Raw genomic sequence first — 18764 nt, forward strand, 5'->3', positions numbered from 1 at the left:
ACATGTGGCTGCAGATACCTCAAAGTCACCATAATGTCATCAAATCCACGTGCTTTGATTATCAGGAGGGACTTGTCTTAACATCTACACATCGGATGTTTTGGAATCATCTGTAACTTTGGTCACACGTCACAACAGAAATTTCCGTGTGGACAATTTTGATTGAATTCCTTTGTAATAACTTAGGGGCATCAAATGGGAAGTCTCACACATTGTAAAGGAACTTTTCTTAAAAAATGTAATGGTGAAATATACAGAATCAATGTATTTGGAGGGCCAGTGGTTGCTGTTTTCTTTGCAGACTATGACACTGGTTTATTACAAAGTTGTTGGTAGGTGGGATTTGAACATAATATAGTTCGCACACCAATCAGTGTAATTGATAGGTTATTATAAATGCCTATGCAATATTTATGCATTTAAGTTGTTACATTTAAAGCCTAAAATGACATCTTCAGCATATTGTTAATAGATACTTGCAGGATATGATGGAAAGTACACCTGTAGGCTGTGTAGCTACAGCTTAAGTTAATGCCTTTATCATAAATCTCTGTACAATGCATTCAGTGTTCCTGTGAGTTGTTATTTTAAAACTAATGTGAGGTGCTTATGACCTTCTTCTTTTTTATAGAAATAAACTTAAGGCAGAGAAGCTTTTCTTTAATCACGCAACATTTCTCAGTTCATGTATAGCTTTTTGTCCTCCTACGACCCCATCACTAGACTCCCAAGACCTCAGGAAGGTAGGTGCTCAGGACTTGGTAGACATACACAACTTTGTGTCTTCTGGGACATGGAGGTTATTGTTGTGATGTTAAATTCTCTCTTATTGTTGAATTAATGTGTATTTGTTTATCCATATATTATAAAAAAAAAAAAACAACAACCTTTGGGTGAAATATTCCGTACCATTATTAAAAGAAGGTATTTTCTGGTCCAGTTCGTCTGAGGTCTCGAGCAACATAGCTCCGCCCACATCGCCGCTTCACGTGACTGACCGTCGCCCAGGTTGTGTCGAAAGCATCCTGGTGTTAGCAGTTAGCTAGCTGTTGACAAAAATATATTTACCTCTGTATGCACATTTAAAAAAAAAAAAAAGGGCGAATTTTTATCGTGGCTTTAGAGAAGAGAAAGAAGATAAAGAGCGACCCAGGCTGGTCTCTTCCGACGTGGTTTGACTGCTGATATCTGAAGAGGCTAACTGAAATAGCTAACTAAACATTAGCTTTAGCGAAGGTTCAAACTTTGACGAGCAGCAGCAGAAATTGACGAGCTAGCTGCTTGTTGCGAATGTAAACACTGCCATTCTAGATGGACTAATAACATGTGGTGTTATTGTAGGTTTACTAACTATCATTGTGTGTTTACGTGCAGGTAGTTGACGCGTTAATTTGTTATTAAAGTGTTAACATTACTAAGTGAAGATCGCTAACTTATGAATGGATAGAGAGCTGTGGATGCTAGTGTTAGCCCTTTAAACTTCACGATAGTACAAACTTGACAAAGAAAAATCACAACATATTAACCAGATGTTGTCTAAAGAGCTAGACGTGTGTGTTTTCTGCTTTGTTTCGGTCAGTCACTTGAGATAAATAATGCGAAACAGCAGGATGTCAGATGTGTGTGGATTAATGTCAGGGCAGCAGAAAAACACATCTGTCCGCTCATTTCGATAATCCCTGTGTACCGTGTGTTACAGATGCAGTAGAGTTGTGTTATTGCTAAGCGTGTAGTGTGTTAGACTTTAATTTAGGAATATATTCGGACAGTCACTCGGTTTCTTTTTACATAGTTTTCAAAGGGCTGTAGTCTACTTTACTTGTAGTTATGCCTGGAGACGCTTCTGATAGCAGCGATGATTCTGATGCAAAAACAAATGAAACAGCCTGCACGGTCAAGCATCAGATCACCAATGGTAAGTAAAGTGTGATGTTTGTCAACAAGCGCCTTATAAACAATGTGTAACCAGAGGAATGTGTGCCCCTTGACTCATTTAATCAACAAACTCTTTTTTTGATTTAATCTTTAAAGTATTATTAGGTCAACATTTACTGCGGGTGGGAAATACACGCGGTTTTAGTTTTATGAAATGTTAATTGAAACGTGTTATATTTTAAAGTATTTTTAATGAAGAAGAAGAAACATTTTTTTTACAGGATTGAACTAAATATAAACAGTTCAATATTTTTACAATTATAAAATATACATATGCGGTGTAAATATTTCCTTTATGTATATATTCTTACATTTTTTACATCAAAGTTGAAACGTTGTGTTGCCTTCAGTGTAACAGGTGTTTTTTTCTTCTTTTTCTGTCACTTATGTTTAATTTGATTTTGTTCCTTTCAGTATGCATTAAAATAATGAATTTGGAAAATGTTACCCCACATGGGTCAACATTTCAGAGCATGTGTGGCGTCAAAACCAAGTGCGAGGGATCTGTAAACAGTGACTCTTGACTAGGTTTGAGTCTAAACTTTCATCGCTTTGTGAGATGTGGACTAAAGAAAAAACAAGTTGTTGTGACCTTACAGTGTGTTTATTAACATGATACGAAAGGATTTAAATTCTAAATCTACAAAAAAAAAGAAGCCAGATTCACATAAAGCAGATGATTGCTGCTTTGTTCTTGGTCTGTTAGTTCAAAATGTCAGATGAGTCATTTGGTGGTACTGTATGTTTTTACCCGGCTGTCACAGCAGAAATGTATTACTGTACTTACTGTGATTGATAAGGGTGTGGATATAGATCAGAGTGCAGCCACCTTTTAATCTACACAGAGCAGTACAACAGGCAGCATTTTCACAAGTTGCATTAGAGCAACTGTTGTATAGTACATCTTGTAAACACTGGCTAACATAAATGAAAACATTACATGTATTTTTAATGTACTTGATTTAGACCCAAATGAATTTCGATTATGTAATAGCAGGAACTTAATTTGGAATAAGAAGCTGAACACAGTTCATGTTTTGCATTAAATTGACTAATTTGAATCTTCCACCTCTTGAATGTGGCACAGTGGTCTTTACACAATAAAACAAATCACTCATACAGATCTGGGATGTGCCACTTGCCATTTTAAAACTATGTTTGAAGGATTAAGAAATTAAACATATCTTCCTTATGGTCTAATCATAGTTTTTTATTTTTGTCACTAGCTAACCTCACAGGTCACACTGAGAAGGTCGGCATGGAGAACTTTGAGCTGCTCAAAGTCTTGGGCACTGGAGGTAGGTGTCTTCAAAAAGCGTCAAATATGTTAAGTATAGATGCAGCTGTTGTCAAACCTGAAGACATTTTTCAGTAAGATGTCATTATGAGGTATCCCCAATGCGCACAGGAAGTGTTTTCCTGCCATGGTTTAATATCTTGAGGGGAAAGTGTTTCTAATTAAATTTCTTAGCTTGTAGAGAAAATGTCCCAGGAGGCTTAAATGTTGTGGTAAAGTATTTCTTTACATAGTGATTTGGGATATGCAAATCATCAAAACAGCATGAGTAGTATGTGAATGTTTATAAGGGAGACCATATGCTGTGGATGTCTCTGTTATTAGTTCTCATGCATAATGAATACCTTTGAGAGATCTGAGAGGCTGCTTCTATCAACAAAACGATGACTGATCCCTTTCTGTTGTGAAGGATTGTGTCTGCATATGTATTCCAGTAGAGTTTCATACTAAATATAAAATGTTGCTTTCTCTTTGTCTAGCTTACGGGAAAGTGTTTTTGGTCAGGAAAAACACGGGTCATGATGTGGGACAGCTTTACGCTATGAAGGTAAGAATCATTTATGATTTACTGAAAGTGATCACGGTGTAAAATAATCCTGAAGAGAGTCACTGAATTAAGTTTTAAATTCAAGTACGGACTCTTTGAAGAATGTAAATGGTTCACAGATGGTGATTTATTGACATGTATCTGTGATGTGCCGCAGTGGAGGTTGACTGAGCTGCTATTCAACAAATGCCTACAGAGGAAAAGTAGAAGAAATGTATCAATCTACTATTTCCTTTGATTAACAGTAATAACTTGTGAAAGTACTATTAATAAAAACAGTTAAATAGTACATCCAGGTAATAAATATAGTAATAAGGAATACTAATTAGAGGGACATTTTTCTTCAAAAGTACAAATGTCTCAAAAGAACCCAAAATTAAGAAAAAAAGAAGCAAAACGTAATTACCCAGCTAGGTGTTGTACACTGGACGGACCAGGTTAAAATATATATCAGTACATGGTTTCAGATCTTATGGAATATACCCTACCTTTGTCTCAATGAACATTGCTTAGTTTTTTTTAAAACATAATTACAATTACTTATTATAATTACTTTGCCAAATCTGTCAAACACAATATATGTATGTGGACAGCGCCTTCAGTTTTTTTGTTATAACTATAAAACAAAGAGTAATTTGTAATCATTAGAGGCGAAAGATAAGAGGTTTCTTGCTCTCAGGAGGATGTTTGTGAGTGCATCAGGTTCCCAATGCCTCCGGACACCCTCAAAAGAAAATGAATAATAACGCCTGTGGGGCATTTTAAACAGAATGGGACAAGCTTGCCACCGTCTGAACAACAATGTTTACTCTATAAATAATCATCGTAAACCTCATCTTTGAGTTCTGCATTCAGCTCGTCCCCCCAAATAGTTTAACCTGATGTGTTTAAGAGAGCACTGCTTTGTAGGATCTGATTTGTTTTTTAAAGGAGACTGCCTCTTGATTGACCGCGTTACATTTTTTTATCGTCTCCAGAAACTCATGCTTGTTCATTACTGAGCTGTTTATGCAGAGTTTCTTACTGGAAGATAATACTGGGCCATGTTTCTTCTAGCTGTAGAATGTATAGAAGCATTTCCATGGCTTAATATTATTAAGTGCTTGAAATGAAATTCACTGAGGATGGCATGATTTTTCTGGTAATGATGTCAGTGATGTTGATGGAAAATCACAGTTTTTCAAAAACTTAAGAGACACTTACAGGTATTTATATTTCTCTCCTAGGTGTTAAAGAAAGCAGCCATTGTTCAAAAGGCAAAGACGACAGAACACACTCGCACTGAGAGGCAGGTGCTGGAGCACATCCGCCAGTCTCCATTCCTGGTCACGCTGCACTACGCCTTCCAGACGCAGAGCAAACTTCATCTCATCCTCGGTGAGTGATAGGAAACTAAACCAAAGATTGACAACTGTTGTCTCTGTCTCTGTCTTAAAGCGCTCAATAGATGTTCTTTGTTTATGTTTTTGTCTTTCATTGCGTGTTGGTTTGTTGGAATATTTTTGCAATGTGAATGTTTTTTTTTGTATGATGTGTTTTTAAACCCGCTGTGTATTTGTCTGTGTGTGTGTGTGTGTGTGTGTGAGTACAGACTATGTGAGCGGCGGGGAGATGTTCACTCATTTGTACCAACGGGATCACTTCTCTGAGGAGGCAGTGAGGATTTATATTGGGGAAATAATCCTGGCTCTGGAGCACCTTCACAAGGTGGGTGACACTCCTTCCAGCTCTATAGCTTAATCCTATATTTATTAATGTTTGGATACAAGAACACAGAGGAATAAAAAAAAAACAACCTTACTGAGACACTGCGACAATATATCACCTTGTATACTGTTGTGTCTGACGTGTTCACGAGCAGATGTCAATTTAGAAGACACAAAGCGACATTACTGTCTCATATGAGTCCTTTTGCTGATAACCTGACAAATGTTTCCCATCTTTGGTAGTTTTGGACATGTTTATTTGTCCCCAGAAACATCCTGGTTAAATGAATGGGCTTTCCAAAGTACAATATTTGACATTCTTCACTAGATTGTGATTCACTCTATCTGCTGTTTAGTGCCAGAAAGAAATGTCCTGTCTTTACTCAAGCTTTTGTAAGACATCACTTGAAGATAGATTGTCCAAATTAGCTGAAAACCATATTTTGTGATTTGATAGTTTAAAAAAAATCAACAGCATTCTGACAACAGCGCAATTTAGTCCCTAATGTTCCCAATTACATAGGACAAAAGACTGAAAGTATTGTTATAAAATAGGCACCTCATTCTTCTGTGTGTAAAGCCCTGTTACACCTTTGTTCAAGTGTATTTACACTAAACCATGAATACTGTACATACTGTTCTTGTACAGCTTGGGATTGTGTACCGAGACATCAAATTGGAGAACATTCTTCTTGACAGCGAAGGCCACGTGATGTTGACAGATTTCGGGCTCAGCAAAGAGTTTCTGGAAGAAGAAGTATGTAAACAAAAACACAGATATCTTAACATTAATTGTACGTGTATGTGGACAATGAAATGTGGAATATAAGAAACATAATAATATTTTTTTACATAAGATTTAGTTTTCCTTATACACTTTATCTTTATTTACTTTACAGAAAGAAAGGACCTACTCTTTCTGTGGCACCATTGAGTACATGGCACCTGAGATCATCAGGGGGAAATCAGGACACGGCAAGGTAACAAGCATTGTTGTTGTGTTCAATCGTTTTAGGAATGTTAAAGGTTTTAAGAGGCCTTGTACAACTTTTGTTAATGTTTTTTACATTAAGATGTTAAGAACATTTAGCTCCAGATGTTTCAAATGGCTTTGAAACATTAAAAGCTGCAAGTTAAAAGTATGGTACGGTTACTGTGGTGTCTCAGCTGGTAACATAAAAGCTGTCTATAAATAGATTTACTTTGAACACTGTATGGTCGGATCACCACAGATTAGATCGAAAATAAGATTGACATTTTTTGTCATGAAAGAAACCTGATATAACCCGGGCTCAACTGAAAAATGTACACATTGGGAGCCTTATCTGCCCACCTTTGTTCTCTTTCCTTCATGTAAACTTTTTGAACCACTCTTAGTCTGTAGACTGGTGGAGCCTTGGGATCCTGATGTTTGAGCTGCTGACAGGAGCGTCTCCCTTTACCCTGGAGGGAGAGAGGAACTCTCAGAGCGAGGTTTCAAAGTGAGTTTTTCTGACTCCATCGACATCAAATATGTATTCAAATGTTAAACCTCCTTCATTCTTCTTTAAAAAAAACAAACAGTCAAAGAAATTATGTCAGCTGTTGTGTTGATGTATCTATTCTCATTGATCTACCAAGCGCATACTGAATTATACATGTGATGGTCCTCATCACAGGGAAAAAGTGTCAGTTTGGGGTGCAATTATCACTGAATATGAATTATATGATTCCTTTTCTGCCCATGTTCTGTCAGACGTATTTTGCGCTGTGATCCACCGTTCCCCTCAATGATCGGACCTATTGCTCAGGACCTGCTGAGGAAATTGTTGGTTAAAGATCCCCACAAGAGGCTGGGTTCAGGGCCGCGAGGGTCTGAAGACATTAAAGCACATTCCTTCTTCAAGGTCCGAAACACCTCAACTTCCAGTCACACAGATTCTCTGTTACCATGTGACCGTATCCGATGCATCCATAACTTTTTGTTTCCTTACAGGGTCTGAACTGGGCCGACCTCGCACAGAAGAAGTTGGCGAGTCCCTTCAAGCCAGAGCTGAAGAGTGAACTTGATGTGGGGAACTTCGCTGAGGAGTTCACAGGGATGGATCCTGTTTACTCTCCGGCAAGCACACCCCCGAGCACTGACCGCCTGTTCCAGGTTAGTTCACACTGTCTTGTGTTGGAACAGTTAACAAAGGTCTGATATCCAAATCAAATCTCTTCCAGGGTTTTATGTTTGCCGTTATCACGTGCAGTTGTTTGTCAGATAAAGATATCAACGAGCAAAATGTCTGCCTGGGAAATATGCCAAATAAATGAATACTTATAAAAATTAATAATGTCATATTAAATATTGTGTTTTGCTGATGAATAGGCTACTTTCCAAACATGACCTCTGTGTTATTTTAGGGTTACTCCTTCATCGCTCCTTCCATCCTCTTCAATAAGAATGCAGTGATGGGAGACTTTGTAGAGTCTCAGGTTGGGGCTGATCGACCAGGTTCAGCTTCTGTTCAACGCAGTGCAATGTTACAGGTACGTACCTTGAACCAGTAGAACTTTATATGAAACCTTTTTAATCTAAGGTGAGATGGTTTTGACTGTTAGTGTTGTTTATAACTATATGTTTAAACGGCCTTCTGTACTCCAGATGGATTTAAAAAAAAAAGAAGCTCAACAGTGTTTGTGAACTAAGACAAACAGGAAGGAAGTGAAACTAGTTTACTTAGCCTACTTAATTAACCGAATGTGGTTAACCTAATGTCAGAGTATGTTTCCTTATATCAAGAGGGTGTCAACATTGAAAACATAACATGATTTATATGTTGTTCTAACAGCAATAGAGGTGAGCGATATAGGAAAAATATCATATCACAATTTTTTTGGGGCAAAATCCCGATCACAATTTTGTCACGATTTCATTCATACTGCTCTTTAGACAGATTTGTAAGTTACTGACCGGTTCCACCAAACTTATTTCCCTGTAAAATGTTTTTAAATGCACAAAAACTGTGCTGACAAGTTTAATCTATTTGAAAAACATCTTTGTAGGAGGTCTGGAGGTCTCCCACCCAGAACATCTTTAGCAACAGAAATGTCTTTCCCTCGATTTGATCGATATTTATGCACAATTTGAAGGTTTTCCTCACCACTTTGAAATTATGATTTAGTTATGTGTCCTCTTTTTATGTTCATCAGGAACATTTTCACGCAGTGAAGCATTCATTTAAAAACATGTAGACTTCAAGTTCTTGTGTTTCTGTTCTACAGCTGTAGCTTCATTCAGGCTCTGCAGCCTTTGTTGTTTTTTATGACATCATTGGACTAACTTTAGTTTTGTTTATATATAATCAAACATAATACAGAATGTGTTCATTCTGCGACACATGATCAAAGTAAGTTTTACTGACAAGAGTTTAATTCATAGAGGGGGCGGGACAATGTTGATTGACAGACAGTCACCATGGTTACTCACTCTCACCTGCCTGCTGCACACAACGTGTAACATTGTTTAGCCTAATCCCTATAAATTCAGTTATCACAACAGGTGAGCTTCTGGTGGAGAGGCTTGATAGTAACTTTTAAAAACCGAGAGAGAGCAGAAAACATCCACAGCAACATTTTAAACACCGGGGTTATATCTCCACTCACTGACTGTCTGAGCTCCGCTCTGTCTGTCTCTCTGCAGACTGTTAACGTCTCTCCGGTTCATTAAACAGTTCCTTGTGTCACTATCCGAGATGTAAACTTAACTGTGCAAAATATGCAAATAAGTTAACTGTTGCTCAAGCTGTGTCGGTTTGGAAAAATATCACAACAGTTGCATATAACCGGGATGGAGTTGTTTTTGCAGACTTAAGTTTCGTTTTCGTTTTCACCACTGCGGAGCAAAAAAAAGGAGGAAGGGAGACGCGTCTGTGTCGGATTATAAACTGCAGCATGATAGAATAAACACATTAGCCCGGTTCTACAATCTCTCTGCTTTGGCAGATGGTCAGCATGTTAAAATCCTTCACGATCTAATATCGTTATATCGCCCACCACTAAATAGCAATATCCAGTAAAACTGGAACCGTTTGGGAATCAAATGTTTCAGCTCAGGGTTTTTTTGTTGATTTTAATCACATTAACAGTCTGATGAAAACTACATTGTTGTCAACTAGGATTCTCAAGTGTTCCACAAATTGGACCTTGTTATTTACTGTGAATCACCGCTGATTATGTAAAAGAGAATCTGACACTACAGGGTTTTTCCCGAAACGTGTGATCCTACTCATTAAAGACTCATTCAATCTTTTGAATCTCTTTCTTCAAATAGAGGTTTTGTTTCAGGATAACATAATTGTATTGATGTCAAAAAAACATAGTTTGTTTATATCAGAAAAGGTAACATGCGGTTCTGGTTTAGCTCAGTTGGTAGAGTAGCTTCCCTGCAAACGGAGGCTACAAGTCCTCATCTTGTCGTAGATTCGATTCCTGATCCTGACCCTATTTGGTGTACATCGTCCTCCTCTCTCCCCACATTTCCCGTCTCTCTCAAGCTGTCCTTGATATCAAAGCCAAAAATCCCCCCAAAATATTCTTTAAAAAACAATAAGGTAACACGAGCTGCTGCTGCTTCTACTACTCTGACACCCTCTGAGTTCTAGTAACAATGATGAATGATAAAGAAGTCAGAGGCCTTCTACATGGTTGGAAGTAAAAACAAAATACAACTACAGCACATCTCCCTAAACAGCTAAATGTGAATCTTGTTTTTCCCTCTATGCTCAGGAATCCCAGTTTTTCCAGCACTATGAGCTTTGTCTCCTTGGGCCACCCCTGGGTGAGGGCAGTTTCTCTGTCTGCAGGAAGTGTCGACACATACAAAGTGGCCATGAATACGCTGTCAAGATTGTCAGCCGCAGGTGATTGGAGATGTGATGCTGCTACAACATAAACCATCTAAAAGTGTATTTTAAAGCATGGCTTTACTAATCTTGAATATGTCTTTCCATTGTCTTAGAATGGAGACAAACACTCAGAGAGAGATCGCTGCTCTGAGGCAATGTGAATCTCACCCAAACATCGTCAAGCTGCATGAAGTTTACACTGATCAGGTAGAGTGGATGAAACACACAAATTGTAATTTGTGACATAATTACAAGTAGTAGATATACTGAAGGGACTTTTAATGATCAGAACTTGCATAAGGAAATGTACATTAAATAAACTCCTTTTTTTGAACCCTCACTTCACCCTCCACCTCTTTCAGTACCACACATATTTAGTGATGGAGCTCCTGAAAGGAGGGGAGCTGCTGGAAAGGATCAAGAGAAAGAAACTGTTTGGCGAGGCGGAGGCAAGTCAGCTATTACAGAGCCTGGTCTCAGCTGTCAGCTTTATGCACGAGGCTGGAGTCGTGCACCGGGACCTCAAACCAGAGGTGGGTTTCACTTTGATGGTGGGAATCTGCAGACTCATAAGTATCCAGCATTGTCCTCTGTACATGCATACATGATACTAGGGGGGTAACGTTACACAAACATTTCGGTTTGATACGGTTCTCAGTTTTAAAGCTTCGGGTCGGTACATTTTCGGTACAGTAAGGGACTTGATGCAACACTGTTTTTTTCTTTATTAGGAAGATTTAGAACTTCCCTTTTACACATTGTCTTAATTGCAGCATCGACAGTTCAGACTTGTTCACCTGCTCAGGTTTCTTTTTAATATCATTTTAAATTGAAATAAAGTAATCGATATAGCCTATATAGAAAAATATTTCTTTTAACTTGCAGAGACACCCACCAACACCTTTTGGTTTATTAAGCTAACACTTTTTTGAATGCCCCTTGAGCACAAAACATACCTAAAAATCACACCTGGGAAAGTAGAGTTTCATCGCATAATTATTAATATAAGAACTTGATACAAAATTCACATTCTGCATGTAATCCACTGCAATAACAACGGCAATGGCATTTGTTATGGCTTTGGCCCGTTCAGAATAACGGTACTAACAAAAAGCTGTTTAAATGCAAAGGAGTGTACAATTCTACAATTCACTTAGCAGACGCTTTTATCCAAAGCGACGTACATCAGAGAGTAAGTACAACACAAATAAGAGCAAACGATCAGCTTTGAGTCCGATTGGACACACAGGTGCTGAAAGGAAGTAACCAGAGGCAAAGCACAACATTGAGGGCAGTTCTTGAGGGCTCTAATTAGTATAGAAACCATCTTATAAGTCGTCGTTTATCAAACAAAAACCATCATCATCATCAATATTGAGACCATCATCATTAAGGTAGTAGGTATTCATGAAAGAGCCGGGTCTTTAGCTTTTTCTTAAGGGTGCAGAGGGACCGTGGAGTAGTGTTTGCTCCACAGTCTCTTTTTTCCTATTTGCAGTGATGTTTACGTTTGTGTGGTGCCTTTTCAAGTGCTTTAATAAGTTGGACGTGTTGCCAGCGACGTACCCGATGTCTGCTGAACAACGTCGGCACACTGCTCTTGTCTTATTTAACTGGGAAACCGAAATGTTCCCACACAGGAGACCTCAGCGATAGCGCAGGATCTTCCAGCTCCAGCTCCAGCTCCTCATTTGTTTTGGCTGCCATGACGCTTGCCGTCTGTGGTGTGCTCCCGCTCTGCGGTCTGTGTGGGAACACAGATTAAAGCATTTTTTTTCTTTTTTTCTCCTTCAGTTACCTTTACACCCCTACATGATACTACTGTTCATATGAACACATGAGTACAACACATTAAGAAGCATATTTTGACTTAAATTATCTTCAATTGGACTATTGGAAATAGTCAGATAATTTAGGAGTAAAAGGAAGGTGTGGCATCTGGAGCTGTTGACATGAGTAATGTTGTTAAAAAAAAAGACAAACAAGTCGAGTTTAAATTATCTCTATTTTATTTTCTACCACCCACTGCATGTGTCCTGTGCACTTTAGAATGACTTTCATAAAGTTAAAACCAGACAGTGGGATATATTGTGGTTATTGTGGTTATTCTGCAGCATCATTTGCACATGAATGATTTAATTGTTGTAAACACAGTAGACAACCGTGCGTAATGCCTCTAAGTTGCAGCGCAGCACTTTGCCAAATGAACGCTGCAGATTTATCACACATATCCTGCCGTCTTCAGATGGCTGTGGGATTTAATTAACTGAAGGAGAAGGCTCTCATATAGTATAAAGCTGCTGTTAATGACAGATAGCGGCAAGAATCACCCATTAACTTTTAGTGTTTAGCTGAAACGCTTGTCGTAATAGCATAAACTTTCATTTTTGATGCCAATCTAAACTCATTTACTGGCTGGAAAGAGTTTGATTAAAATGTTTATCTGCATTATTTCACAAGTCCTGCACATTTCTTCTTACGTAGTTTGTTTATTTGTCAGTCTCTGAAAGATGAATGGTGGATAGAGGAGAGATGTTAAATTGATCCTGTCCAGCCATTTAAGTGTAGTATTTACCAGCATACTAAAACCAGCTCTGTAGGGCTCATTTAAAGGAAAGTCCCATCTGTTTTTCCTCTACTCCCATCCTTACTCCACATGTGCTGCACTGAGAAGGAAAATGCCAAACACAATTGGAAAGCATTATGTTGAGATCAGGAACATGCCAACTGATTGTAATAGTGGTGTTTACTCTCATCAGACAGGGAACTGGAGCCCTTAGTGTAGAAATAATAGAGGATGAACATGGATTATGTTTTTCTTCCTTACAGAACGTGCTGTTTGCGGATGAAGGAGGAGACTCGGTGCTAAAAGTAATAGACTTTGGATTTGCCCGGCTGTGCCCTGCAGGCAGCGCCCCCCTGCAGACTCCCTGCTTCACGCTGCAGTACGCTGCACCTGAACTGTTCGAGAGTGCAGGATACGACAAAGCCTGTGACCTCTGGAGCCTTGGGGTCATTCTGGTAATTCAACATAAAACTGTTTATTCTGTTGCATCAGTAAATTCAACTGGAGCACTAATGGTTGGCTGTGTGATCCCTGTAGTACACCATGCTGTCAGGCCAGGTGCCATTTCAGAGTGAGCAGCGTGGGATGACCTCATCATTTGCTGCTGACATCATGCAAAAAATAAAGGAGGGTGATTTCTCATTGGAAGGGGAGGCCTGGAAGGGCGTTTCAGAGGATGCCAAAGAGCTCGTTAAAGGTACTTGAAGACTGAAGTATAGCCAAACTGATAAGAGATGTGTGTGTCTGATACTTAAATTAATATGGCAGAGGAACAAATTCACTTATTACTATAATGAGAGGCTGATATGTATTACAATTTTTTTTAGCTGTAATGAAAATAGAACTTTCCATGGAGATTGTGATGTGAGATGGATATGAGCAAGTCATGTGCAAAGGCACTATGCAAAGTTTGCCTTTGCATAGTCAGACTATTCAAAATAGGTCATAATAACTACTCTAATAATTAATATTTACAATTATATTTAGCTGTAAACCAGTTCAGCCTGCTCAGCTGTGTTTTTCTGCCACATGTGCTGCAGACGGTGCTGAAAGGAGTGTAAACGGAGGAGTTGGACCATTCTTGGCTTTACAGCCTACATGATGGGCATTGTTTTCTTTATTATAAGTTCTGTAAAAACATTTTTAAATTTGGTGCATATCAGAAGATGAATCCCATACAGTTATAAATCTGTGATAGGCCAATAATGACCCAAAAGTATCTATGTTTGGATTTACCAGTGAAGCTCTAGAACTAAGTTTTCAACAGTGTGTGCCTGCTAAGAGTTTCTTACTGCTCTGTTGGTCAATGGTAGACGGTTTAAGGTCCCTACAGTTTTTAGGAGTATAAGTGAAATGTTTTTCCCCACACCCCAGCTGTTCATATCTTTTTGTAGTGTTTGTGTTTACCATTCTCTGTATGATCATAGGCCTGCTGACAGTGGATCCAGAGAATCGTCTCAAACTCTCAGATCTCAAAGAGAACAGCTGGCTGCAGGGTGGAGCCTCCATGTCCACGACGCCTCTGTGCACGCCTGATGTGCTTGAGTCCAGCGGGCCTACAGTCCGCACCTACGTCAACGCCACCTACAAGGTGACAGTATTGTGTGCAAAAACTCCTCAAGGCTCTGTATAAAGATGTCAAGTGTATACACTATGTGCTCTTTATGTTGTCTCACTTGATCATTTTCCTCTCTCTCAACAGGCTTTCAACCGTGGCAAGAGAGAGGGCTTCTTCCTGAAAAGCGTTGACAATGCTCCTCTTGCGAAACGACGAAAGCTGAAGATGACGAGCACAGGAGTAGAGACACGATGGAGTTCATCCTCCTCATCCTCCTCTTCCTCCACCTCCTCTTCTGCCTCGGCCTCAGCCTCAGCCTCTGCGAAAGTATCCAAAGTGCAGCCAAAGCAAACTGTGAGCCCAAAGCAGAGCTAGCCTGAATGGCAGGGGGGAAGGATGAAGTGGTTTGTGTCTCTGGCAACACGCTGGCCTCCAGCGATAAGGTCAACCAGTTCCAAAAAAAAACACTTACTGAAAAAAAAAGACTGGTTTAAATTTCAATATGAAATTGAATTCCACTTTTTAACATCCAAGCAGCTTCATTCATCATGATGTATTCTCCCCAAACCAAACATGTATTTTCAAAAAGAAGACGGTGATGGAATAGTTCAGTACCTTTATAATGTACAGAAATCTGTGGCCTTGAGAAAAAATGAATAGTTGCTCAGTATTCACCCACCATAATATGGTGATATCACACACTAAATTAGACATTTACCTATGTTCACTGTGGGTAAAAAACAAACAGTGCCTGGCTATATAGGGATATAGGGATAAAGGGAAAAGGAGCCATAAATGAGCAGAAGCCATATATATCAATTTAGCAGTTGTGAATTCACACAAATGTGTTCACAGCAAACAAGAATCCTACCAGGAATCAGCGGGCTTCACCCTTTACATGCAAAGTGGTATTTTTCTCAAGTTGCTGAATGTAAAATGATTGGCAAAAAAAAGGCAAAACTTTGCCCAACAATGTTCGGTAAACTTTGCAGCGTTGTGGAAACTTTTATTGTTTTGCTTTTTTCATGTGTTCATAAAAAATCCGGCTGTTTGCACATTTAGCAGAGAATGTTAATGATCAAATGGAAGAAAAGAAAAAATGTAGATTGCTGCAAGACTTGGTGCAGATGGAAATGATTGGGATGTTTAAAACCCCTGAGACAAAAAAAGGATGGAAAATGCTGAAATCAATGTACAGTCTGAACTGTGTCAGGGCACTGACTTCACACAGCACTGATGTCTCACAGACACTACCACATCTACAGATCCCAAATACCAACATGGAGAGCATGTCCTGAGAAACAGCTCTGATGTTAGCTCAGAGTATTTTGAGAATCAGCCAGAGTTTGACTTGGAAGAAGCTGTAGTGTGATACACTGCAGAAAAGAGAGAGTGATTTCTTTCTTTCTTCATGATCATGCTGTAAATTTCTCGCATTACTATTGCCGGTCTGAATATCTAGCATGCTTATCTGTTTGGTGTAAGAACTTTTTCTTTATATTTTAGTACCATAGGCTCATTAAGAAAAAGTCTACCAGAATGTTTTAATGCTAACAAGTGCAGCTTGATGACTTGTAGATTGGCGCAAAATCCATTTTGGTGATTATGCGCATCGTAGAGTTCAAAGGGTGTTACAGCTTCCTGCTGCCCCATCACACCATGCAGCTATCACAAACGAGAGAAACCTGGGCTCACATAATGATACCCTTTTATTTTACATATGTGGTTTTTAAACATTTTATGGCTTTGCTATTGAAATAATGCAACAGAATGAGACACTTAATAATGACTTTAATATGGTTTTAATGAGACCATTGTGCAGAGCTTGTATATATATACTCATCTTTGATTGAAAGAAAAAACGTGTAATGGTTTTTAATTAGACAACAGTTTTAATGGTGTATTCGTCTCCTGATGTAATTATGTTTGAATTGGACTTTTCTTTTTTTTACATGTTGCACAGTCAGTTGATCAATTAAACACATTTCAGCTTTAAATGTGCTTTCTCTGATATTTATTACATGTCATTGATTTAAATGCAAAGGTAATGGGATTGTTGATTGAAATTGGCCCTTGTTGTATTCCAGCACTGTCTGTGTGTGTGTGTGTGTGTGTGTGTGTGTGTGTGTGTGTGTGTGTGTGTGTGTGTGTGTGTGTGTGTGTGTGTGTGAGTGTGAGAGAGAGAGAGAGAGAGAGCATGATTGGTGCTGGGAGGTTTGTTGTACCAATATTTCTGTACCAGATGAAGCATTATTGCAAGTTACTGTATTATTTACTTGTTGTGTGGCGCCTTCGTCTCTTAAAAGGTAACTGGTTGTTTGTGTTTGAACGTCGACGTTTTGACTTGCTTTTATTGGTGTTTCACTTCTTTAGTTGTAGTAAATGATGTTTTCTCCTTCTCTTTTTTTTTTGAGCATTATTGTTTTTACTGAGATGCACTGTCACTGATGTCGTAACTGGGAATTTTCTCTTTTGCACCAAGTCTTTTTTTTGTCGGTGCAAAAATAAAGATAACTTTTAAATAGCTGGCTGTGTGTTTTGTTTGTTTTATAATTGTTCTGTTGCTGTGGACAGAGACTCCACTGACATCCTGAAATACTCATGGTGAAACTCTGCATTGTTGCTATTAAATGCAAACTATAGATCAGAAAGAGAGTCTAATTACCTTTCATGACAAAAAAAAAAATCAACATGAGTAGATATCAGACAGCTCCTCCACGAGAGATTTGAGGACAGAATAAGATCAGTTCTATCCTTTGTTGGCCAGCCCCTCACCGATTTTAAACTCCCTATTTTTTCTTTAGATATCAGCCTTTATTATCAAAGGACAAGTGGCCATGCTCTATCATTCATGTTCATGAAGTCTTTCAGGTGTAGGTTACATTTCTCTGAAGAATTCAGGGGAACAAAAATGATGGCTTTAATAAAAACAAAGAAATACCAGGGCCCCATATACAGTATCTTATCATATATCTCTTTATTATATACTTTTAATAGCAGCAGTTAGCTAATATAATAGACACAATATTACATCTTTCATAACAGAAAAGTATTGTTAGAAAGGCTTGATATTTTTCAATAACTACTGAATGATTTATCACTTCACAAATCTCAGTGAGTTATGTTTTTTAATGGGGCAGCTTATGGAGCGGCTGTGTGTAGTCCTCGGCTCTCAATCGGAGGGTCGAGGTTTCAATCCCCAACTCCTGCAGCAACATGTGTCCTTGGGCAAGACACTCAACCCCCAATTGCTCTCGCTGCTTCGTCAGCAGCGTATGAATGCATATGAATGGGATTAATTACTTCTGATGGTCTTACATAGCAACCTCTGCCAGCAATGTGTAAATGGATGTGAATGGGTAGGTGTGACATGCTGTGTAAAAAGTGCTTTGAGTGGTCAGAAGACTAGAAAAGAAAAGCACAATATAACCCAAGTCCATTTACCATTTATGGAATCAGGGTAAAAGGTGATCCGAGTAAAACAGACGAGACTATGAAGAGTTGTGTTTTTAATATTTCAAGGCTGTAACATTATTGTTCCAATAGTTAATTAACAATTTTGACAATGCTATCCATCATTTAAAAAAGATTACATAAAGTGATCCCAATACTTTAGAGATTGCTTTTTTTTTTCTTTTTTTTTCTATTTTTTAAGCGGAGGTTTGACGTCCTTGAAATTTCTGAACCCATATGACTGCTGAACTCCTCAACTAACAAATTTTAGAAAAAAACATGGGGGAACAGGAGAATAAGTGGACTGATTTTAACCCATTTGACAACCATGTAGAAACATTTCTTCCAACCAAACAGTCCTTTAAACAATTCTGTTTCATGTGTTAGTGAGCTGGACTCACTGTCTTTAAAAAAGAGTGAGATTAGAGATGACATGTTAATCGATCCTCATGCATAGTATGTATGTGTCTTTCTGACTGTGTCTTAAAGTGGCTTGAAAGAGAATAGGTTTCTTGTCTTTAAGAAACACAAAATTGGTCTTGGGATTGTACGTGGAAGCGACAATGATGTTCAATAATTCTCAGTATCCATGCTGCACAGTAAAGCAAAGTGTGTGTGTGTTCATAGTTATGCAGATGACACATCACTGTTCATTTGACCACAATGCTGCTGCTACTAAAAGCCCAGATTTCTACCAAATCAATCATTAAGGATTCATAAATCATGATTCTATACAAAGTTATGAGTCTTTGTGTTTCACTTCAATGAAGCACTAGAAAACATATTTCACTTTAAAACTTAACTAAAGTACAATCATTAAAAATCTAAAGG

At 38.4% G+C, this 18764-nt stretch overlaps 1 protein-coding gene across 1 annotated transcript; it reads left to right on the forward strand.

Moving 5' to 3' along the window:
• The first annotated feature begins 985 nt into the window (after positions 1–985).
• rps6ka4 (ribosomal protein S6 kinase, polypeptide 4) lies at positions 986–17004 on the forward strand. Its single transcript, XM_020643327.3, has 18 exons — positions 986–1915; positions 3162–3233; positions 3712–3779; positions 5006–5156; positions 5371–5486; positions 6135–6242; positions 6385–6465; positions 6863–6966; positions 7221–7371; positions 7461–7622; positions 7874–7999; positions 10238–10371; positions 10470–10563; positions 10719–10889; positions 13186–13377; positions 13460–13619; positions 14350–14513; positions 14625–17004. The coding sequence occupies exons 1-18, from the start codon at positions 1828–1830 to the stop codon at positions 14853–14855; spliced, it is 2373 nt and encodes a 790-aa protein (XP_020498983.2). The 5' UTR covers positions 986–1827; the 3' UTR covers positions 14856–17004.
• Positions 17005–18764: the final 1760 nt, after the last annotated feature.

This window comes from Labrus bergylta, chromosome 14 (assembly GCF_963930695.1).
Source record: "Labrus bergylta chromosome 14, fLabBer1.1, whole genome shotgun sequence".
Taxonomy (NCBI): Eukaryota; Metazoa; Chordata; class Actinopteri; order Labriformes; family Labridae; genus Labrus; species Labrus bergylta.

Excerpts from the sequence above, each read along its gene's own strand:
- rps6ka4 (XM_020643327.3), top strand. The coding sequence starts at position 1,828 with ATGCCTGGAGACGCTTCTGATAGCAGCGATGATTCTGATGCAAAAACA. Across the intron at positions 6,466-6,862 it reads GGAAATCAGGACACGGCAAG|TCTGTAGACTGGTGGAGCCT; the intron begins GTAACAAGCATT and ends AACCACTCTTAG. Across the intron at positions 8,000-10,237 it reads AACGCAGTGCAATGTTACAG|GAATCCCAGTTTTTCCAGCA; the intron begins GTACGTACCTTG and ends CTCTATGCTCAG.